This window comes from Urtica dioica, chromosome 10 (assembly GCF_054948205.1).
Source record: "Urtica dioica subsp. dioica isolate 48M chromosome 10, U.dioica_male_clone48M_v1_H2, whole genome shotgun sequence".
Lineage (NCBI taxonomy): Eukaryota > Viridiplantae > Streptophyta > Magnoliopsida > Rosales > Urticaceae > Urtica > Urtica dioica.
Window position 1 is genome coordinate 20,168,192 of NC_142765.1, and position 23,969 is coordinate 20,192,160.

The following is a 23,969-nucleotide window of genomic DNA, read 5'->3' on the forward strand; positions in this document are numbered from 1 at the left end:
ACCTATGTTCATTTGTTTTAGACTACTTGACACTTTGTCCCATTAATTTGAAATGATGAAATGGGACAAATAAATGTATGTCAACGACACTTCACAATACAAGACATATTCTTTCCTCAAGATCTTCTAGGCAAGTAAAGCTTGACTTACCATATATTTTTTCAATTTTTTTTTTTTTTTTTTTATATTTATAACAAATATTGGTCACCTAAGACGTATTTAATAAAATAAAAGAGAGATTTGTCATTAAATTCCATCAAAGTATCCCATTTCGTGACTGGTATGTCACGAAAACGTACTGTTTCGTGACTTAAAGAGCTTTGTTTCATGACATATAAGTCACGAAATCCTTATTTTTCGTGACAAATAAGTCACGAAATCCCAATATTTTGTGACATAGAAGTCACGAAATTCCTATTTCGTGACATAGAAGTCACGGATTTCCTTTTTTTCGTGACAAATAAGTCACGAAGTCCGTGCCAATTACGTAAAACATGCTCTTTTCCGCTCCTTTGATCTCGTTTGGTCCTCATAAACTTGCTTCTAGAACGTTAAATGAGTAGATTTGGGAGGACTAGCAACCTTAATACATGAGTTATCAATAAATTTTCCACATTAAGGAGAAGTTAGATGGGAAAACGACATGTCGGACGACATGACATTAAATCTCATTCACCTATGTTCATTTGTTTTAGACTACTTGACACTTTGTCCCATTAATTTGAAATGATGAAATGGGACAAATAAATGTATGTCAACGACACTTCACAATACAAGACATATTCTTTCCTCAAGATCTTCTAGGCAAGTAAAGCTTGACTTACCATATATTTTTTCAATTTTTTTTTTTTTTTTTTTATATTTATAACAAATATTGGTCACCTAAGACGTATTTAATAAAATAAAAGAGAGATTTGTCATTAAATTCCATCAAAGTATCCCATTTCGTGACTGGTATGTCACGAAAACGTACTGTTTCGTGACTTAAAGAGCTTTGTTTCATGACATATAAGTCACGAAATCCTTATTTTTCGTGACAAATAAGTCACGAAATCCCAATATTTTGTGACATAGAAGTCACGAAATTCCTATTTCGTGACATAGAAGTCACGGATTTCCTTTTTTTCGTGACAAATAAGTCACGAAGTCCGTGCCAATTACGTAAAACATGCTCTTTTCCGCTCCTTTGATCTCGTTTGGTCCTCATAAACTTGCTTCTAGAACGTTAAATGAGTAGATTTGGGAGGACTAGCAACCTTAATACATGAGTTATCAATAAATTTTCCACATTAAGGAGAAGTTAGATGGGAAAACGACATGTCGGACGACATGACATTAAATCTCATTCACCTATGTTCATTTGTTTTAGACTACTTGACACTTTGTCCCATTAATTTGAAATGATGAAATGGGACAAATAAATGTATGTCAACGACACTTCACAATACAAGACATATTCTTTCCTCAAGATCTTCTAAGCAAGTAAAGCTTGACTTACCATATATTTTTTCAATTTTTTTTTTTTTTTTTTATATTTATAACAAATATTGGTCACCTAAGACGTATTTAATAAAATAATAGAGAGATTTGTCATTAAATTCCATCAAAGTATCCCATTTCGTGACTGGTATGTCACGAAAACGTACTGTTTCGTGACTTAAAGAGCTTTGTTTCATGACATATAAGTCACGAAATCCTTATTTTTCGTGACAAATAAGTCACGAAATCCCAATATTTTGTGACATAGAAGTCACGAAATTCCTATTTCGTGACATAGAAGTCACGGATTTCCTTTTTTTCGTGACAAATAAGTCACGAAGTCCGTGCCAATTACGTAAAACATGCTCTTTTCCGCTCCTTTGATCTCGTTTGGTCCTCATAAACTTGCTTCTAGAACGTTAAATGAGTAGATTTGGGAGGACTAGCAACCTTAATACATGAGTTATCAATAAATTTTCCACATTAAGGAGAAGTTAGATGGGAAAACGACATGTCGGACGACATGACATTAAATCTCATTCACCTATGTTCATTTGTTTTAGACTACTTGACACTTTGTCCCATTAATTTGAAATGATGAAATGGGACAAATAAATGTATGTCAACGACACTTCACAATACAAGACATATTCTTTCCTCAAGATCTTCTAGGCAAGTAAAGCTTGACTTACCATATATTTTTTCAATTTTTTTTTTTTTTTTTTTTATATTTATAACAAATATTGGTCACCTAAGACGTATTTAATAAAATAATAGAGAGATTTGTCATTAAATTCCATCAAAGTATCCCATTTCATGACTGGTATGTCACGAAAACGTACTGTTTCGTGACTTAAAGAGCTTTGTTTCATGACATATAAGTCACGAAATCCTTATTTTTCGTGACAAATAAGTCACGAAATCCCAATATTTTGTGACATAGAAGTCACGAAATTCCTATTTCGTGACATAGAAGTCACGGATTTCCTTTTTTTCGTGACAAATAAGTCACGAAGTCCGTGCCAATTACGTAAAACATGCTCTTTTCCGCTCCTTTGATCTCGTTTGGTCCTCATAAACTTGCTTCTAGAACGTTAAATGAGTAGATTTGGGAGGACTAGCAACCTTAATACATGAGTTATCAATAAATTTTCCACATTAAGGAGAAGTTAGATGGGAAAACGACATGTCGGACGACATGACATTAAATCTCATTCACCTATGTTCATTTGTTTTAGACTACTTGACACTTTGTCCCATTAATTTGAAATGATGAAATGGGACAAATAAATGTATGTCAACGACACTTCACAATACAAGACATATTCTTTCCTCAAGATCTTCTAGGCAAGTAAAGCTTGACTTACCATATATTTTTTCAATTTTTTTTTTTTTTTTTTTTATATTTATAACAAATATTGGTCACCTAAGACGTATTTAATAAAATAATAGAGAGATTTGTCATTAAATTCCATCAAAGTATCCCATTTCATGACTGGTATGTCACGAAAACGTACTGTTTCGTGACTTAAAGAGCTTTGTTTCATGACATATAAGTCACGAAATCCTTATTTTTCGTGACAAATAAGTCACGAAATCCCAATATTTTGTGACATAGAAGTCACGAAATTCCTATTTCGTGACATAGAAGTCACGGATTTCCTTTTTTTCGTGACAAATAAGTCACGAAGTCCGTGCCAATTACGTAAAACATGCTCTTTTCCGCTCCTTTGATCTCGTTTGGTCCTCATAAACTTGCTTCTAGAACGTTAAATGAGTAGATTTGGGAGGACTAGCAACCTTAATACATGAGTTATCAATAAATTTTCCACATTAAGGAGAAGTTAGATGGGAAAACGACATGTCGGACGACATGACATTAAATCTCATTCACCTATGTTCATTTGTTTTAGACTACTTGACACTTTGTCCCATTAATTTGAAATGATGAAATGGGACAAATAAATGTATGTCAACGACACTTCACAATACAAGACATATTCTTTCCTCAAGATCTTCTAGGCAAGTAAAGCTTGACTTACCATATATTTTTTCAATTTTTTTTTTTTTTTTTATATTTATAACAAATATTGGTCACCTAAGACGTATTTAATAAAATAAAAGAGAGATTTGTCATTAAATTCCATCAAAGTATCCCATTTCGTGACTGGTATGTCACGAAAACGTACTGTTTCGTGACTTAAAGAGCTTTGTTTCATGACATATAAGTCACAAAATCCTTATTTTTCGTGACAAATAAGTCACGAAATCCCAATATTTTGTGACATAGAAGTCACGAAATTCCTATTTCGTGACATAGAAGTCACGGATTTCCTTTTTTTCGTGACAAATAAGTCACGAAGTCCGTGCCAATTACGTAAAACATGCTCTTTTCCGCTCCTTTGATCTCGTTTGGTCCTCATAAACTTGCTTCTAGAACGTTAAATGAGTAGATTTGGGAGGACTAGCAACCTTAATACATGAGTTATCAATAAATTTTCCACATTAAGGAGAAGTTAGATGGGAAAACGACATGTCGGACGACATGACATTAAATCTCATTCACCTATGTTCATTTGTTTTAGACTACTTGACACTTTGTCCCATTAATTTGAAATGATGAAATGGGACAAATAAATGTATGTCAACGACACTTCACAATACAAGACATATTCTTTCCTCAAGATCTTCTAGGCAAGTAAAGCTTGACTTACCATATATTTTTTCAATTTTTTTTTTTTATATTTATAACAAATATTGGTCACCTAAGACGTATTTAATAAAATAAAAGAGAGATTTGTCATTAAATTCCATCAAAGTATCCCATTTCGTGACTGGTATGTCACGAAAACGTACTGTTTCGTGACTTAAAGAGCTTTGTTTCGTGACAGATAAGTCACGAAATCCTTATTTTTCGTGACAAATAAGTCACGAAATCACAATATTTTGTGACATAGAAGTCACGACATTCCTATTTTTCGTGACATAGAAGTCACGAATTTCCTTTTTTTCATGACAAAGACGTCACGAATACCCAGTCAATTACGTGAAACATGCTCTCTTTTGCTCCTTTGATCTCGTGTGGTCCTCATAAACTTGTTTCTAGACTGTTAAATGAGTTGATTTGAAGGACTAACAACGCTAATACATGTATTATCAATAAATCCCCAATGTTTTGTGACAGGAAAACCACGAAATCTCCATTTTTCGTGACAGAAAAGTCACGAAATAAGTCACGAAATCCCAATATTTTGTGACATAGAAGTCACGAAATTCCTATTTCGTGACATAGAAGTCACGGATTTCCTTTTTTTCGTGACAAATAAGTCACGAAGTCCGTGCCAATTACGTAAAACATGCTCTTTTCCGCTCCTTTGATCTCGTTTGGTCCTCATAAACTTGCTTCTAGAACGTTAAATGTGTAGATTTGGGAGGACTAGCAACCTTAATACATGAGTTATCAATAAATTTTCCACATTAAGGAGAAGTTAGATGGGAAAACGACATGTCGGACGACATGACATTAAATCTCATTCACCTATGTTCATTTGTTTTAGACTACTTGACACTTTGTCCCATTAATTTGAAATGATGAAATGGGACAAATAAATGTATGTCAACGACACTTCACAATACAAGACATATTCTTTCCTCAAGATCTTCTAGGCAAGTAAAGCTTGACTTACCATATATTTTTTCAATTTTTTTTTTTTTTTTTTTTATATTTATAACAAATATTGGTCACCTAAGACGTATTTAATAAAATAATAGAGAGATTTGTCATTAAATTCCATCAAAGTATCCCATTTCGTGACTGGTATGTCACGAAAACGTACTGTTTCGTGACTTAAAGAGCTTTGTTTCATGACATATAAGTCACGAAATCCTTATTTTTCGTGACAAATAAGTCACGAAATCCCAATATTTTGTGACATAGAAGTCACGAAATTCCTATTTCGTGACATAGAAGTCACGGATTTCCTTTTTTTCGTGACAAATAAGTCACGAAGTCCGTGCCAATTACGTAAAACATGCTCTTTTCCGCTCCTTTGATCTCGTTTGGTCCTCATAAACTTGCTTCTAGAACGTTAAATGAGTAGATTTGGGAGGACTAGCAACCTTAATACATGAGTTATCAATAAATTTTCCACATTAAGGAGAAGTTAGATGGGAAAACGACATGTCGGACGACATGACATTAAATCTCATTCACCTATGTTCATTTGTTTTAGACTACTTGACACTTTGTCCCATTAATTTGAAATGATGAAATGGGACAAATAAATGTATGTCAACGACACTTCACAATACAAGACATATTCTTTCCTCAAGATCTTCTAGGCAAGTAAAGCTTGACTTACCATATATTTTTTCAATTTTTTTTTTTATATTTATAACAAATATTGGTCACCTAAGACGTATTTAATAAAATAAAAGAGATATTTGTCATTAAATTCCATCAAAGTATCCCATTTCGTGACTGGTATGTCACGAAAACGTACTGTTTCGTGACTTAAAGAGCTTTGTTTCGTGACAGATAAGTCACGAAATCCTTATTTTTCGTGACAAATAAGTCACGAAATCACAATATTTTGTGACATAGAAGTCACGACATTCCTATTTTTCGTGACATAGAAGTCACGAATTTCCTTTTTTTCATGACAAAGACGTCACGAATACCCAGTCAATTACGTGAAACATGCTCTCTTTTGCTCCTTTGATCTCGTGTGGTCCTCATAAACTTGTTTCTAGACTGTTAAATGAGTTGATTTGAAGGACTAACAACGCTAATACATGTATTATCAATAAATCCCCAATGTTTTGTGACAGGAAAACCACTAAATCTCCATTTTTCGTGACAGAAAAGTCACGAAATAAGTCACGAAATCCCAATATTTTGTGACATAGAAGTCACGAAATTCCTATTTTTTTGACATAGAAGTCACGAATTTCCTTTTTTTCGTGACAAAGACGTCACGAATACCCAGTCAATTACGTGAAACATGCTCTCTTTTGCTCATTTGATCTCGTTTGGTCCTCATAAACTTGCTTCTAGACTGTTAAATGAGTTGATTTGGAGGACTAACAACGCTAATACATGTATTATCAATAAATCCCCAATGTTTTGTGACAGGAAAGCCACGAAATCTCCATTTTTCGTGACAGAAAAATCACGAAATCCCCATTTTTCGTGACAGAAAAGTCACGAATTCATTTGTTTAGTTACATGAAAGTCACGAAATCTTATTGTTTCGTGTTATTATTTCATATAAATACAAAAAAATGTGTCTGTTTTATTAATTATTTATTTATGCACTTTATTATTTTCATGGAAATTAAATCGAACTAATTTCATAAAAAAAAAATGTGTCTGTTTTATTAATTATTTATGTGTGTACTTTATTATTTTCATGGAAATTAAATCAAACTAATTTCATAAAAATATAAAAAAATGTGTCTATTTTATCAATTATTTATTTCTGTACTTTATTATTTTCATAGAAATTAAATCAAACTAATTTCATAAAAATAAAAAAGTGTCTATTAATTACTTATGTTTGTACTTTATTATTTTCATGGAACACTAATTCATAAAAAAAATGTGTCTATTTTATTGATTATTTGTATGTACTTTATTATTTTCATGGAAAACTAATTTCATAAAAATAAAAAATGTGTGTATTTTATTAATTATTTATGTGTGTACTTTATTAATTTTAGCTTGTAGGTAGTTTGAGTTTGAAAGATTTACATTTGCATTAAGATATGAGAATTCATTCAATTTGTAGACGGCTGCCTGTGTATTATTTGCCAATGTTTTTTTTTTTTTGAAAAAAGTTTCTCTCTTTTGTGATGATGTGTTTTGATTGTTCAGAATATAATGTAGAAGGACAAAGAATATAGAGAGAGAATGAGGTAGGTGATAGTGGGGTCTATGAGATATTGACATTTGCAAAAAGTAAATAAATAAGGGTGTAATGGTAATTACATAAATGGAAAAAGTGTCAAAGGTCCTATTTGTGACCTTTTAAAAAAAAAGTTCAAAAAAGTCATTTGTATTTTTTTTACTCCTAGTTTTGGAAAACTCCCTTGACCTAATGCTATTACTTTGGAACGTGGATTATCAACTAGTCAAAGCCCAAATGATTTGTTCTCTCTTTGGGTCTGCTTGCAGCGTACGGGCCTTGTATGCAGAGTTCCAAAACTTCTCTATTCCGCTATGATTCTGGCCATTCACTCTTCACTGCATAAAAATAATTAAATCACGAAAATATTATTACGAGTGCAATTATGAGAGATTGAAACACAAAATATGGTTGAAAATATCTTAAATAATCAAGAAATAAATCAACTATCGCACCGCCTAAAGAGAACAAAACTAGTGTTGATGAGTGCGTTTTATACGTACGAATCCACCTTCTGTCGGCTTGAAGCAAGCTTGTTCTTAGGTGTATTTGACGTTGATTTCGAGGTTTTTATGTGTATTTCAGGTTTTGGATGAAAATCGTGTGCCAGGACGACATTGGAGCTATTTTGGAGCTCTCGGGAGTCAAAACAAAGCAAAACGATACATTTTAGATGAAGTCAACAATGGAATACAGAAAGTAAACATTCACTGCGGCGCTGTCATCCCAACGCGCCGTGGTGAAACTCCTGAAACAGAGCGCGCTGAGACACGTTGCTCACCGCGACGTGGTGACTGCTCGGAGCGGCGCGGTGGATGTCAGCGCGCCACGGTGACCTCGTTTTCTGACATGGAAATTATGTAATTTTGAACAATTTGGGCCTTGGATCTCATTAAAGGGCCTAGATAGCTCCATAAATAACCCCTAGACCTATGGAAACTCTGCCGAAATTTTGGTAGATTTTCTAATCAAGTAGTCTAATATATCTAATTTTCCCGTTCATCGATATTTTCTCACATCAAACTTCAAAAATAATGTCAACTCTCAGTCTCGTTCTCATATATCTTCCAAATTATTTATAATATAATTTGATTTCTCAACATTCAACGTTATGTCAAATCCAAGTAGAGATTGGATTACCGAGAATGACGAATGAGTCTTCAGTATCAGTTTGGAGTGAATGAGTTTCTCAGCGTGACCGTTTCCAACTGAATATTGATGGCAAAGTCAAGTGTCCTTGTCGTAGATGCAACAACACAATTACCCTACTTTACAGCTAGAGAAGCGTGGGAATATGTGGTTTAAACCGCAAGCTTCATACGTTCTTACACCGATGCAGATGAAGGAGTTTGCTGAGTTTCTCAAGTCCGTGAAGTTTTCCAATGGACTTGCTGGAAATTTGAAGAAAAATGTTACTTCTGATGGGAAGGTGACGGGGTTGAAGACCAATGACCTTCACGTGATCTTGCAAAAGTTGTTGGCTGTTGGTATAAGTCCTTATGTCCCGAAGCAAATTCAGGAGACCATCGCAGAGCTGGGTAACTTTTTTAAGCTCATGTGTTCCAGTTTCTTACGAGTGGAAGATCTCGAGAAAGCACAAGATGCGATAGTTGAGATCTTGTGTCAGATGGAAATCATATTTCCGCTTGCATTTTTCACTATTATGGTTCATGTGATGATGTATTTGTTGGGAATATTGCCCACTTGAAGATAATGAATAAATGATTACTAAATTCGATAATAAGATTACTTTATTAGCATTATATGATTAGTGGGTTGAGTTCTAAACAATTAGAATCAATAACAACTATCTTCCATAGCCTCCGTATCTAACTGAGTCACGTGCTGGGCACCTGAGTTCGGGCGGTGTGCTAAAACATGGTCGATGACTGATATACGCCTGGAAAGCTATATCTAAAGTCATATATGTGGAACACATGGGTGAAGGCTGATCACTATGTGGGAGCATTCTACACTTGTGGTAAGTGTACGACCTGGACAGGTCTTGGTGTAGATGTGTCGTTTAAGGACCGTTACGACACACTAACCGAGACCACTATGATGGTCACAGTGAGACTTGATCTAAATCCTGAAGTGATCATGGACACTGGGTTATGTTACTGGGCTCTTTGACTCATTCGCTAAAAGGCTATTCATGCTAATCACAGCTTATGTCTTGGGAGTTTTCTCAGAGCATGATTCGAGTGGGAAGTGATTTACAGATACGGAATCCAGCCTTCCTGAAAGAAGGTTAATGTTCACTCACCTAAGGGTTGATTCCAGAACCGATAGATTGCTAGCACTTTCGAAGTAAGTAACGTTCGAAAGAATCTTTCGCTGGGGAAGCAACAATGCTTAGGGCTGATATGTATCAAGAGAAGTATAACGGATAAATTGACTTCTCTTGACACGGGTTGAACCTGGAGGATCTTGATCACGAACTGACTATATCAGTGGACACTCGTCATGATGAGTAAATATAATTCTAGTGTAAAGGAGAGTTCAGTCTTGGCTTACAAGGTGGAGTATTTGACCAAGATTAGACGAATCGATGGACAAAAGAGAAATGACTATTTCGTCTTTTTCATCGGATTTGTTAAGCTCCTATTACTAGGTCCATAGTCCCCGATTCGGCTCTGATAAAGGCGGATAAGAACTTTCTTATAATAATGTTTATCATTATTAATCTCACTTGCTGTAATTGTGATTGACAGCATTAATTCTGGAAAACGGGTATTCGCAGAATTAAATAAATATTTATGGTAGAATTGTTTATTTATTGTTTGATCAAGTAAATAAACAATTATTAATTATTTGTTTATTGTTGGACCAAGTAAATAAATAATTAATTGGGTTTTAAGCAATTGGGCCTTGCACAAAATATGAAAGTCGGATTTAGGGTTTTGGCACTAGGGTTTGCGCAAATCCCCTTGGCCGTGTGCCTAAAAACCGATTTTTATAATATTGGTATTTACCAATATTTTCTCTTTAGTTGTTTAAATAAAGGAGAGAGAATAATATAAGATATTTTCCTATATTTTCTCCTTATTTAAAGGAGAGTATTTATGAGAATATTTAGGAGAAAATTTAGGAGAATAATATATTCTCCTTTATTATCTCACTAAATAAATTATTCTCTATTTAAATATCTCATAGATATTGATCTGATGGATGAGAGAAAAAGTAGGATTCACTTGTTGAGATCCAAGGGCCTAGATTAAATCCTCTAGTGTGAACACAATAAAAGGAAATAAAATATTCTGGAAGATTCCATGAATATCTCCTTTTTACTACTATAAATAGGGGTTCATGAGAAGGCAAAAATTAAGGATTTGACCTAATAATTTCGTGCTCCCTAGCCTACCTTGGCCGAGCACTTCTGCCTCTCTTCCCCTCGGAAATTCGTTTCCATTCTTAGTAAAATAAGAGCGAGATCTCGAAACACCTAGTTTCGTGATCGAGTGAGATAAAGACTGTGCCCACTCATCTTTCTTATTCGCCTCGGAGATTACGTTTCGGAAGGCTAAGGTGTCATCCTCGAGTCCTTCATCAAGACGACTCAAGACGAAGACGGATTGTGAAAGCTTTCAGTACGTGAGCCAAAAACTGTAAGTATTCGTTTTTCGCTCTATATCGGTTGCTTGACTTATATGCTCTCGTGAATTAAATTAATTAAACATAACTAGATCTTGTTAATTATAACCATAATTTAATTAGCTTATGATCAGCGTAATTAATTATTTTTCCGCATTAATATGGTTATATGGTGGAATCATCTCAAAAGAGGCGCGTCGGAGCGATCGTTCGTGTCCGATGCGCGCTCGATCCACCGACAGTATTTACCCGAGGAAGCTCTTGAAGGTGGTCTGGTGCAGATGAGATGTATGTACCAATTCGAGAGATACCTGGGAACATTAAAGTGTTTCGTGAGAAATAGAGCTAAACCAGAAGGCTCTATCGCTGAGGCTTATTTTGTGAAAGAAGCTTTGAAGTTTATTGCAAGGTATTTTGAAGATGCCTCGAATGAAGTCGTTCAAGCCCACGAGCTCTTTGTTTTTCAGTCAGAGAAGTGCGTGCCCTATGAAAAGATGAATCCGACCTAGTTGGATGAAAATTCGAGAGAGATGACAAAGTGGTACATTTTGACAGTACATCAAACTGATTTTGATATTCTATCCCATTGTCACGAAAATTGTGAAGCAATTCTTGTGAGTGACAATAGTGAAGACGAACCAGCTGATTTTATAGACGACGACGAACACGAGGAAACTGTGTCTCATTTTGTTGGAGATAATGTTGATGACGATATTGAGATAGAAGAGAATGATTTTATATGCGATGATGACGATTGAGTAATGTTTTAATTTATATATTTATTTTTAATGAAGTGTTATTAATAGTGTGACTAGGAGTACAGTTCTGTGACGGAAAGACAAATACAGTTCTCGATTAAGGAATTTGTGTGTCGGCTAACGCGATATGGCGTTGGCTAACAAGCCGAAGGCGTTGACTGTCGATGAGTGGACGGCCAAGGACTTCAAGATAACAATTATTGTATATTTTCTACAAATAATATTGTTACAAGTTAGAAAACTGATCAAGTGGAGGTTTGCGCTTGCATTTCTCGGATCCTCTAGCTCAATCTGACACGTCTTTGATAAAAAGGCTTTTCAAGTTCTTAGGACCTTGCTTAGGAACTTGTAAAGAATTTTTTTATTATCAAAGACATGTTATTGAGCATAGAGGATCCGAGATATGCAAGCGTAAACCTCCATTTGATTAGTTTTCTAACTTGTAGTAATATTATTTTGCAGAAAAAGTCTAAACAAAACAAAGCCAACCAAGAAAAAAAGACCACACAAAGTCGGCAAAGAACGGTATCATTTGCTCACTATCGATGGATGAACGTAAATTTTAATTAAAATATAACTTATTCAACTTATTTAACAAGTATACTAATTCGTTATCTACATTCACAAAGGCAGGCTAATGGTTTGATACTCAATCTGCTCGTTGCGTGGGTGAGACTCTATCAAACCACTAACGAGGAATGAACTACGCATGCTGCTGGACAATATTATGTAAGTTTAATTTAATTTTCAGTAAGGCTTCATGTTTTCAATTAATGTAATTAATTTTGTAACTATTGTATGCAGGCCCGGATCGTAGATCAGCTAGCTGATATATGATGATGTTGTCGACGAAAATCGGAAACGTGGAAAGTTTCGGGCGGTTTAACCCAAGGCCGGACCAAGTGTCTGCACCCGAGCCAACTGTGGGAACTCGAAAGTCCCGAGTGTCGTTCCCCTAGTCCAAAGGCGTTCTCTGAGGAGAGAATGGGGTGAATGGGGGGTGACTGTACTTCTTGTGAGCTGTCTACGTACCCGAGTTGCGGGATCAAGTCATGACGTAGTTCAATGCGTGTGTATACGCTGTTTGAGGCGCGGAGCCAGGAGGGTGTGCTCGACAGAGGAGACAGAGCGCGGAGGAGTCCTCGGCGACGTCTCGGGACTCTAGAGTTAAGTGACACGAAAGAGAATGTGTGTTTTCTCTTTTGGAGACGAGGGAGATTATCAGTGGAGAATTCCGGGCGCATCCCTGTGCGTTGGAGATTAAGGAGATTCTCAGTAGAGAATCTCGGGCGCAGCCATGCACGGGAGATGAGGAATATTCTCAGTAGAGAATCTCGGACGCAGCTTGTGCACGTAAGATTAAGCGCTCTATTAGAGAAACTGTGTGCAGAAAGTTTCTGGCAGCGTTTCAGAACTCTAAGAGCGAGTAATCTTGAGGAGGAATGAATGTCTATCTCTCCCTCATTGAGATGAGGTATTTATAGTGGATGTGGAGGCCTAGGAGGGCCTCTGGACGCACTTCTAGAGCGCGCGTTGGAATTTGGCGAGCGCGGGAGCAGGCCGCATGCGCGGCGCGCTTTCTGGTCTTCGCGCCACGCACCGAATTTTTAGGCGTGCGTGCACGCCTCCTTTTTGAGGCGCACGCGATGGGCTTTTAGGAGTGCGCTTCCTGCGCATGTCGAGCGCGGGGAGCGGGAGGAGCATGCCGTGGACGGGTATGTCGAGCGCAGGGCACGGGAGCAGGCCGCGCATGTGTCTTCTGCTCTATGGCGCGGGGCGCGCAACCTACATGTCGAGTGGGCATTAATGGGCTTTTTCGTGGTCCGGCCCTTTGGGCCTCCAAATTTGGGATTCGATGCGGAATTCTTCGTAAGTCACGAGGAATTTAATAATTTCTGAAAACCACCGACAACAGACGACAAGCTCAGGTACGAGGGGAATCCCCGAGCCAAGACGCTATGGAAGAGGCTGCGATGGCTATTGTTCGGCAAGCGACGTGACTGGGCTACAGGATATGTCCATTGATCCCTCATTCGGATCTGCTAGAAGCCCAAGCTCACGATATCGATGCTGGACCTTCATCAGCTCAAGTCCAGGAAGACCCCGCGCGAGATGAAGAGATGTCTACGCTACAGAGAGCAGTGAGAGACCTAGTTGGTGCGTGCGATGCCTTATCTAGAGGAGCGTTTTACTCAGAGGTTGCGTCGAGGTTGAGCCAGATTGTGAGCCGTTACGGGTCGCCATCATCAAGCTCCCCACGTACATCCGAGCGCACCCCAGAGGCATGACGATGATCACCTAAGGATCCTTCATCATCATCGGCTCGAGAAAGTAGAGGAAGTCGTGGCCCCGACCCTGATGATCCCGGATATGAACTTAGTGGAAGACGTGCATCAGGCAGACGACGTTGGGCGCATGTATTTGTTATTTAGACATTTTCTTATGTTCAGACTATTTTTATTTCGTTTAAACTTTTTATTAGCTTTATTACTATGTATTTTGATATAAATGAAACTTTTGATTTCATGTTTTTTAAAATTAAATTAAATGAAATCTGCAAATTTTAATTAGAATCCGGAAAAATATAATATTAAAAAATAATAATAATATTAGAAGCGACAATCGGCTTCTAATGTCACTTGTAAACGCTTCTCGCCTTTTCATAGGAGCCATTTTCGGCGCCAAACTTTGGACTTAGAAGTGACCCTAGAGGCGACATGGCGCTTCTAATTTTTAGAAGAGACTTTAGAAGCAACTGACCTATAGAAGCGACTTCTAAAGGGTTATTTAGAAGCGACTTCTAAAGGTCATTTAGAAGCGACTTTTTGGCCTTCATAAGCGACTTTTGTCGCTTTTAAATGCCTTTTTTTGTAGTAGTGGGTGGAACTGCTGTCTACTGGGTGTCCAGGCTGCAGAAGATTGTTGCCTTGTCGAGCTGCAAGGCGGAGTACGTGGCCATCGCCAAGGCCACAAAGGAGATGATATGGTTGTAGACGTTTCTGCGAGGCTGGATCAAGACCACGACGGGAGTGCGATATATAGTGATAGCTCGAGTGCCATTCAGTTAGCAAAGAACCCACTGTATCATGCTCAGACAAAATTTATACAACTGCGATATCACTTCATCAGATCGGCATTGAAAGAAAGAGTGTTAGTGTTTGAGAAGATCGCAGGAAGTCAGAATCCAGCTGAATTGACAAAGTCAGTGCCGTATGACAAACTGTGTTTGTGCTCGACCTCAGTTGGACTCCTTGAATGATGATCGGAGTCGCCGCTGCAAATGAAAACATGTGATGAGTTTAGTTTCCAAGTAAGAGATTGTTGAAGTGTGAAGCCTAACTGGTCGCCGAGTTGAAGACCGGTGCCGAGCTGACGAGTTAAAATGCTGAAGACTGAGGTCGATCGCCGAGCATACCATGTCAATAAGAGATCACACCGTGTGTATGTCGTTTTGGTCATGAATTAGGTAAAGGGTATTCTGGGTATTTCAAGCCTGTCTGTTGCTCTAGTTGTTCCTATATATATGTTGTATCCGTCGCTCTTACATGTGTGGAAAAACAAAAGAGAGAAAATTCAGTACATAGAGAGAAAGAGATAACGATTGTAAAAACCTTTCCGGATTAGCTTTAATTATAGTGAAATTTGCAGCGGCAAAGCGAACATAGATCTCACGTTGATATTGAACAACTATAAATCATCTGAAAGAAAACGTAAAAAAGGAAAGGGTATAAAATTATATATTTAGTTCCGTGAACCACTAGTCACAGTTTGATTAGGATCAATCAAGACTCCTCTGGCTTTTGAGTTTGAATCCAAAGATAGCATCGGAGCAACGCCAAGAGGAATTGGAATTTCATGAGAGTGACCGGAAATGCAGAGGGAACCAGAGTCATCTTGATCCCAGTACACTTCGACCATCATACCTCGAGGGGTTTCCTCTGATTCCGATCCCTGAATCCCCACAAATTTAGCTCCCAAGGGTATCTGTGAAGTGCAACAATTTTTTCCATCAACAGTAATATAAAGATATAAAGACTTGGCGGGAAAGTTATTGCATTATTAGCGTGGTACCTCAATGGAGAGCCCCGACATTAATGTGAGAGTCACGGATCTTCCTTCTGCGATGGCGGTCTCAAGCTCCGCTTGTCTTGAGATGTTCAAGAAGACTTCTTCTAGTGTTGTCAGGCCAATCTGAATGTCTGTTATCCCGAATTCTCCTTCTCTATCTTGAAGCTCCTCGAAAAAATTCTGGTAAATATTTTAGCATTAAAGCAAGTGAAAAATCATACGCAGAATATTTCAGTTTTCCAAAATAATCATAGACAAGGTAACAAATTTCGAGACATGTGTGTAAATTTGGAAAAAAAAAATTAAATAGTAAAGGATTTGCGTAAACTCCAAGGATGCATGAGACAGACTTCTAAACATTAGAAAAAACTTACTAAAAAGAATTGTTTTCTTACCGGCAAAAGGACTTCTCTATCAGGAGGAATGGCAAAAGTCAAGAAGGACTTGTTCTCTTCTTTTGGCACAACATCTAAGCCCTGTTAAAGCATTATAGCATGTGTTCAAAAGGAAAAAATAAAGAAAGATTAAATCCAAAGAAAGTGAAGTACTTAATTAAGAAAGATTAAATCCAAAGGAAGTGAAGTACTTAAATTAAGTACTTACATTTTTAAAGAAGTGTTTGACAGCCTCTTGATTGCAATCGAGATCCACAAAATTGTGATCGTTCGGAGTTTTCCTGTCGGAGCCACAAACGAAGCTCACGCTCGCTATAAAACCCGCTCCAAATTGTGTCTTCAGTCTGATCGGCGTTCCAATGCAACGGAGCCTTCCCTTTGCCATAATCCCAATCCGATCGCTCAAAATGTCAGCTTCTTCCATGGAGTGCGTTGTCAAAACTATGGCTCGCCCAGTCTTGGCTTCCTCGATTATGTCCCACACATGTCTTCTCGTTATCGGATCCATACCCGTCGTCTTTCATATATATTACACCACAAAAAAAGCGCAATTAATTCTATAAGTAGAAATTAGGCCTTGTGCGGTAAGGTTTTTTCGGTTTTTCAAGCGTAATGAGTAGTGAGATACTTGCCCAATATCACAAAATGCAAATCTTTACAATTTATAGAATAATAAATTCAAATGGGGGATTGTTACGAGGTTCCTTAGTGGACGTACAGGTTCGTCTAAGACAATAAGTTTTGGATCACCGATGAAGGCTATCGCGACACTGAGGCGGCGTTTCATTCCTCCACTGTAACTCCCGGCCCTCACTCTCGCTGCCTCGGTGAGTCTCACCTTCTCTAACAACATTTTCGTGGCCTAAATTTGTTTTTAGTAAAAGTTAATGATCAAAAGCATTATTGGATGACAATCCCTTTTGACGAATTTACCTACATAGTGTATCGAAGCTCTTGGTAGTCCTTTAATGCTAGCGAAGAGATCGAGATGCTCTTGCCCAGATAGTGAATCCCAAAGAGTGTCAAACTGAGTTTAAGATGATGATAACAAATATTGAAGTCAATTTTTCTAGAATACATAATTTTTGCATAGCCTTTTAAAATGCATCAATTTAAAAAAATGTTAAGGAAATGAGGTTTCATATCAAAACTAATTAGCAATAAGAAATATAACTTATGACCTTGCAAAGGTTGTTAAGTCCCTTTTTTTTTGGCATGTGGGATCCTTACACATGCTATCAAGATGGTGTCACTTTGGTGATTGTACTCATCTTGGACATGATTTTATTACTATGATCTCAAGTCAATTATCACGAGGTTCCACCTTAAACCTAATTTACAATTAGATGGATACCTCACTACCTTACAAAAGATATTAAATTTATTAATGATGATGGATCCTTGATAAGAAAAATATATTAAGTTTATTTTTAATCTTTTTTAAAATGCTTTATTTTTAAATTTTAGTGATTTATTATTTTGACTCACCTAGTTCTTATTTCTCTCCTTCTCATCTCTTAAATAAATATCTTAAATCTCCTATCCCAAACTTTACCTAGAAAATCTTGGTCGTGGGATCTATGCTTTAGATGCAAAGCTTCGGGTATATGAGATGAATATGTTTTTTCTTCCTAAAAGAGAAATTACATTAAGTAGACTCACTAACATATGAATGTTCTTGGAGAAAAGCTCAATAATGTCATTATATTAAAACTACGCTCATCTTTTCATTTTGGACAAAAGCACCTCTCTCAGCTTCAAAAAGTTATTTAAATTAACTCTTTAATTAATTTAATTTACTGAGGACTGGTGGACTATTTTTTTTCTTCATAAAATGAAACTTGAGTTACTTTTTAAAAAGATGATGGACTATTAAGCTATCGGCTTAATTGCCCCTAAAATATCCTGAAAAAATGCTAATCTTTAAAAAGCCATTGCCATATTTAAGTATTTTCATTTCAGAATCAGAGGAATATATTAATAACCTGGGGACAAACTCCAATCAGACTTCTGATTTTCGACGCACCATGGGAGCTTCGTATTGAGTGTCCGTAAATCAATGCTGTATAATGAACATGCTTACATGAATTAATAATAATAATGATAATAATAATAATAACAACAACATATTGTACCGTCTCCGCGGGTCACTGCAGTAATTCCGGTTAAACAGTTCATTGCTGTGGATTTTCCGGCTCCGTTGTGGCCAAGTAAGCAAAACACTTGGTCCTTTCGAATGTTGACCCACAAGCCCTGCATTTTATTAACCAAGATTCAGCAAAAGAAAAGAAAACACTTGATCAAAAAAGAAGAACATAAAATCTCCCTGGTCCTATATAAAGGCTTAGATTTTTTTAGTCATTTTTATTTTTAATAACCTTAAGAGCATGGTAAGGCGGGTTGTTCTTGCACTTGAAGCAACTTATGATATTCTTCGCAGCCGGGTATTCCTTTTCAAGACCGAATATCTGAACCGCGATGCTTGGATCGTCAATGTGTTGTTTTGCTTGTTGCTTCAAGAGGCTCTCTTCTTCTAAAACATCTTCGTCTTCCGGAAGATCATGGTCTTGCGACGAGGACGACCGCATGCAACCACATACCACATCCTCTAATAATATCAAATAAAATTAAATAATTTGTCAGTCAAATGATCTTTGAACTAGTATTATGTGAGTGTTACCTTGGACCATAAAGCTAATTTTTTAATCAAGATGTCATCAAACTATTAATTTTGTATAGCATTTTAGTCACTTTCATAAATACAAATATATTATTTTTTTTAAATGAAATTCAATACATACCAACTTAAAACATATGTACAAACATTAATTGATTGTTTACCATTTTAAAATCTATCATTATAACAAAATATTACTAAAAAAATTCATTTTTTTTACTTTTATTTAGTTTTTTACTGATAGAAAGGAATTTAATTTGTTTCGTTTTTATAAAATAGCTTACTGACTAAAATGCTACAAAACTAATAACTTGAGGACTGTTTTGCTTAAAAAAAATAGTTTATAAACTAAAATATCACTCGATCCAAGGACCATTTGCACTAACAAGCCATAAATATGTCTAATTAGCAGAACAAAAAAGGGTCTATGCTCAATTTATTTCAGGCAATACCTCTCGGTCTGACTCCATTATCTCCAGTCCAATACCCAGGTTTCAGAAAGTAAAAAGCCGATTTTCTCACACCCGACGAGTCTGGAATTACGTTGTCGAAATAAATCGCCAACACAATCCAGAGAAAAAAAGTGGACGCGAGCCATAAGAAGATTTCGGTCTGCGAGAGAAAAATCTCTTGGCTAAGAAACTAGCATAAGAAGATACACGGCATTTAATAATAGAGTTTGATGTTGTATTATTTTACTTACAACAGTGATGATCTCACACCCTGGGTTATTTGGTGGACACCGAGGCGGTCTATTTACGAGAAATTGTTCTTGGTTGGTCGAAGACTCTTCCATGAGCAACGAGAACGCCTTGGAGAGGAGATTCGGAGAGAAAAATGACCAAACTATCCGGAATAATTTAGGAATGCTGTAAATGTAGATAAACCCCATGGTTGTAGCGACCTGCATGAAGAAAGATTACTATTTTTTTTTATTTTAGGTTTCTTGGGAAATAAGTTACTACTTTTTTTTTCCTAGATTACTGCATAAATGTATAGGTTTTTCTTTTATAATGGATTTTCTTGGGAAACAAGTAATGCTTTTTTTGGATTTTTGTACCTGTGTCAGTACTCCAACAATGAACACCGAGAAACCGACAATCGTGGAGGAGGTTGACTTGCTGAAAAATGTCGACAAGAAGAACGCGAGGCCGAGCTGGAAAGTCACCAAATCGAATGATATGAAAACGAATTGAATAAAGAAGAATCCATTTGAAATAGCCTAGTGGTTACTCTTAATTAAAACTATAGCTTAATTATTTATATATTAAAAATATAGTTCAACTCATGCACAACTCTATGTGTACGCGCTTTGTCTTAGTTTGGAAAATTTTATTAATTAAATTAAACTATAAGTTTAACATAAAAGGTCTTAATGGACCATATGCCTAGCTCTTCCTCAGATAAAAGTATAAATAAACATTATTACCATATTGAGTTGGAAAAGAGAAAACAGAAGAAACAGATCCGAAAAGCGGGTTTTCAAGAAGAATTCAAATTGAAACATCAAGCCGAAGAGTACAATGAGGAGCGACGAGATCAGCGTTAGAATCCCCTCCCAGACGATCCACGACAGCCAATACGCAGAATCATAGAGCCCCATCATTGACATTGCCTGCAAGATGGCGATATATATTGTTCGAGGAGTTAATTAATATATGTGTAAATATAAAAATACATACCTGTCGAAGTTTCAATTCTCTCTCTTCGATCAGCGAGCCCATTTGGAGAACAAAGCCGAACAAGGCTGCTGCGAGGAACGCAGAAGGGGCTTGACTCTCCAGCCCGGACGGGACTCTCATGGCCGGGTGTGCGAATTCCTTGAGCGAGACTATCCAGCTAAATTTTGGATCTGATCACCAAAAATACTTATTTGGGATGGATAAATTAATGTTCAATTCATGTATTAGAAAAATAATTGAATTTGATTATATTACTCGAAATAAGGTGAATTTAGATTCTCAATACATTGTTCGCGTCTCATTCTATGTCTCTCCAATTAGAAAATCTTTTAGGTTATTTTATCTTTGAGAAGTGAACAAAGAATAAGGCCGAGGATCCTAATCATAATATTTTAAAGGGAAAAATTATACAAAATAGCCATTTGAAACTAATTGATTAGCAAAATAGTCAAAGTTTCAGATTTTCAGTAAAGTAGTTAAAATTACGTTGCTAAATTCTTTTTAACACAAAGATTAAATTTTTTGACGATTATTATAATCAATTTATTACTTTAAAAAAAATTAATGGTCAAAATATTATTTTCTAAAACCTGATTATTGCATATTTTGGCTATTTCACTAATTTTAGGCTTGGCTATTTTGCAAGTTCAATAGTTTAAATTGGATATTTAGCTTAATCCCCCCTAAAGCTATTTTAAATGATACGAAATTAAGACCATAAGTAGATGCTTCAAATAATTAAAAAAAAAAAATTCATAGATAGATCGACTAATAAGAAGCAATAATTAATAAATCAAAAAATTTGGATACAACACTAAAATTAGTACTCACATTTTTTAAGAAATTAATTAATTGTTTATTCTTTCTTCTCATTGAGTCTAAAAACACATGCATAACTTATTATCTAAACCCCATTTTAATAAATTGGGTATCAACTCGAAGTCCTTGACCATACAATATATTTCCTCACCAGGGAAGACGATATTTAATATTTTTTTTTTAAAGAGCAATATTTTAAATTGATCGTTGTTAATAAAATTTGTGTCTATCTTCTATAAAAATGACCCTTAAATGGACTTTTACTCACTTAGCCCTTAATAAATATAAAACTTATGACTAGATTAAGATCAATTCCAATGTTAAGAGATGCTCACTTATAACACGTCATAAAAAAAAAATGAATTTTGATCAAACTTATGATAAATTTTTATTTTTCAGGCCTCCTAACCAGTTTCGCCTCCCTGTTAAGCCGCGTTATTTATAAGACCATTACAAACATTAAATAAGAAGTAAAATGAGAGAGGTACCTCCAATGAGAGACCGAGCGATTTCACGCTCAGCCGCGATCTGAAGAGGGATTAAAAGCTTGAAGGTCGGGTCCTCGAATCTTCCTCTCTTTCCCGGGGAAGTCGAGTTGACTTGTATTCCATAGCTGATCACACTCGAGTTTCTTTCCACGAAATGCAAAGCTCCTGAACAATGCATAGGATTTCTGTACAACCATTTCTCTGCTTCAGCTTTTGTTCTGAATGATTTGACCTGTATAAATAAAAAAAACTTGTCACAAAATTAATATTTTTAAGTTACATGGCCATGTGACTATTTCCGTAGACCACTAAAATGTAGATTTTGCAGAAATAAATATCAACGGCGACTTTTGGCCAGAATTCTGAATTTTCGATGAAAAATGGGGATGATAGAAAGAATAAAAATTAAATATGATAGAAAGAATAAAAATTAAATATTCTTTTGTAACAAAAGAACAAATGGCGGTATTCTAATGAGGTCTAGTATTATTATTATACCTTTTGAGAAGGAATGGGTCTTCCGGGATTGTTGTTCATGATTGATTCGACGATGGTCCGAATCTTAGAGCTTCCGCGGCCGCTCCAGACAAAGTCAAAGCACGGCTTCTTGACGAAAGCCTTGTCCTCGCAACGTGGGACCGGGGGAGAGACTGATTCCCGGGGCTCAGGGGAATCCACAAAAGCCATGGATGAGGAAGATCGCGCCACCTCGGACTTTCGCATCGAGAAGAGGATCAGAACGAAGAAGAAGGACGCGAAGAGCTGAAGAAAAGTGGCTCTCTTGCTCCGCCATGAAAGCAAGAAGTTCTTCCTCAGGAGTGCCTTGAATTGTTGCACAAACAATGGGAAACCGCTCTGCAGATCATTCATCTTGGCTTCTTAATTGATTGGCTAGTCCATGATCAAAGTTATTATTTTTTTTTCATTTTGAGTTTTGAGAGTGGGAGATGGCAATTTAATAAGGACAATGTCAATGAGTTTGTATTAGAAAAACGTCATGCCAGCAAATTTCATATCATTCTCGTTTTTAATAAAAAATTGAGGCTATAGAGACAAACATGTGTGTGCGCGATGTGTGTGTCTGTATATATATATTTCTATTGGAGGAAAAGAGAATTCGTGAGTCTGGTTCAAGCATTATAAAAATAACCGTTGACTCGTAGTCCTAGGTGTATGTACATAAGTGCGTTGGCATGTCAGGCTTCAATTGTATACTCCTTATTGTTGTTTGTTTTACAAGGTATTGACATTTCTGTAATGAAACGTGATAATTCTGTTTTAGTTATGATTTCGTTAATAGTTGTTAAATAGTCTTCCCCGTTTATTACCATACAGTAATTGACTTATTTGTTTTTATTACTCATATATTTCAATTTTATTTATGAAAAAACTGGCCAAATGATTACCCTCTATTAAATTATAGCTCAACTATTCAAATATCATAGAAAGAGCTCAGCTTATGTCTACGTCTTCATATTATGATGGATTCATCTTGCTTTAGTTTGGGCTAATTTCTTAATTTTTAGATAATTTGTCTAAATTTTTAAAGTAGATGTTTTAAATGGGCTATATGACTAACTTTCCTTTTTTTTTTTTTTTTTGAATTCCATCAAATATTATTGATTGATTCAATTGATATTAGGGCGATTTGGCTAAATAGCCGATTTAAATTTAAGGATTTGCAAAATAGCCAAAGTTTGTCTAAAATGATAAGAATAGTCAAAATGTGCAGTAATTAAGTTTCAAAAACAAAATTAATCTTATGATTAATATTTTTAAAAGTGATAAATTGCTTATAATAATTGTCAAAAATTTTAATTTTGGTGTAAAAAAATATTTGACAAAATAACTTTGACTATTTCGCTAATCAATTAGTTTCAAATTTCTACTGTGTACAGTTTTTCCTTAATATTAATTACTTGATTTCTTTCTAAATTATCAAGAACCAGTTACTCTCTCATTATTTTTGTCGAATATTCTTTTAAATTTGTTGTTTCAAACCCTTATGATTATCTTTCACGTTTTTTTAAGTTTCATAAGTATTTTTTGTTTGCCTGCGATATTAACAACTATTAACAATTATTAACATATTTATCATGTTTA

The 23,969-nt window shown here is 35.8% G+C and overlaps 1 protein-coding gene across 1 annotated transcript; it reads right to left on the bottom strand.

Annotated features, from left to right (window-relative positions):
- Positions 1-15,373: 15,373 nt before the first annotated feature.
- LOC149383845 (ABC transporter A family member 2-like) lies at positions 15,374-22,736 on the bottom strand. Its single transcript, XM_089628906.1, has 16 exons — positions 22,365-22,736; positions 21,867-22,098; positions 20,560-20,729; positions 20,307-20,492; positions 19,938-20,033; positions 19,581-19,781; positions 19,330-19,489; positions 18,579-18,808; positions 18,336-18,453; positions 18,186-18,262; positions 17,138-17,227; positions 16,919-17,062; positions 16,409-16,717; positions 16,201-16,281; positions 15,809-15,985; positions 15,374-15,721 (listed from the first exon to the last, which is right to left on the bottom strand). The coding sequence occupies exons 1-16, from the start codon at positions 22,734-22,736 to the stop codon at positions 15,479-15,481; spliced, it is 2,886 nt and encodes a 961-aa protein (XP_089485032.1). The 3' UTR covers positions 15,374-15,478.
- Positions 22,737-23,969: the final 1,233 nt, after the last annotated feature.

What these genes read in the sequence shown, in the direction of transcription:
- LOC149383845 (XM_089628906.1), bottom strand. Translation starts at nt 22,736, where the DNA reads ATGAATGATCTGCAGAGCGGTTTCCCATTGTTTGTGCAACAATTCAAG. An exon ending in GAGAATTGAAACTTCGACAG is followed by an intron (nt 20,493 to 20,559) that starts GTATGTATTTTT and finishes GCCATCTTGCAG; the next exon opens with GCAATGTCAATGATGGGGCT. An exon ending in TTATTGTCTTAGACGAACCT is followed by an intron (nt 16,718 to 16,918) that starts GTACGTCCACTA and finishes TATATATGAAAG; the next exon opens with ACGACGGGTATGGATCCGAT.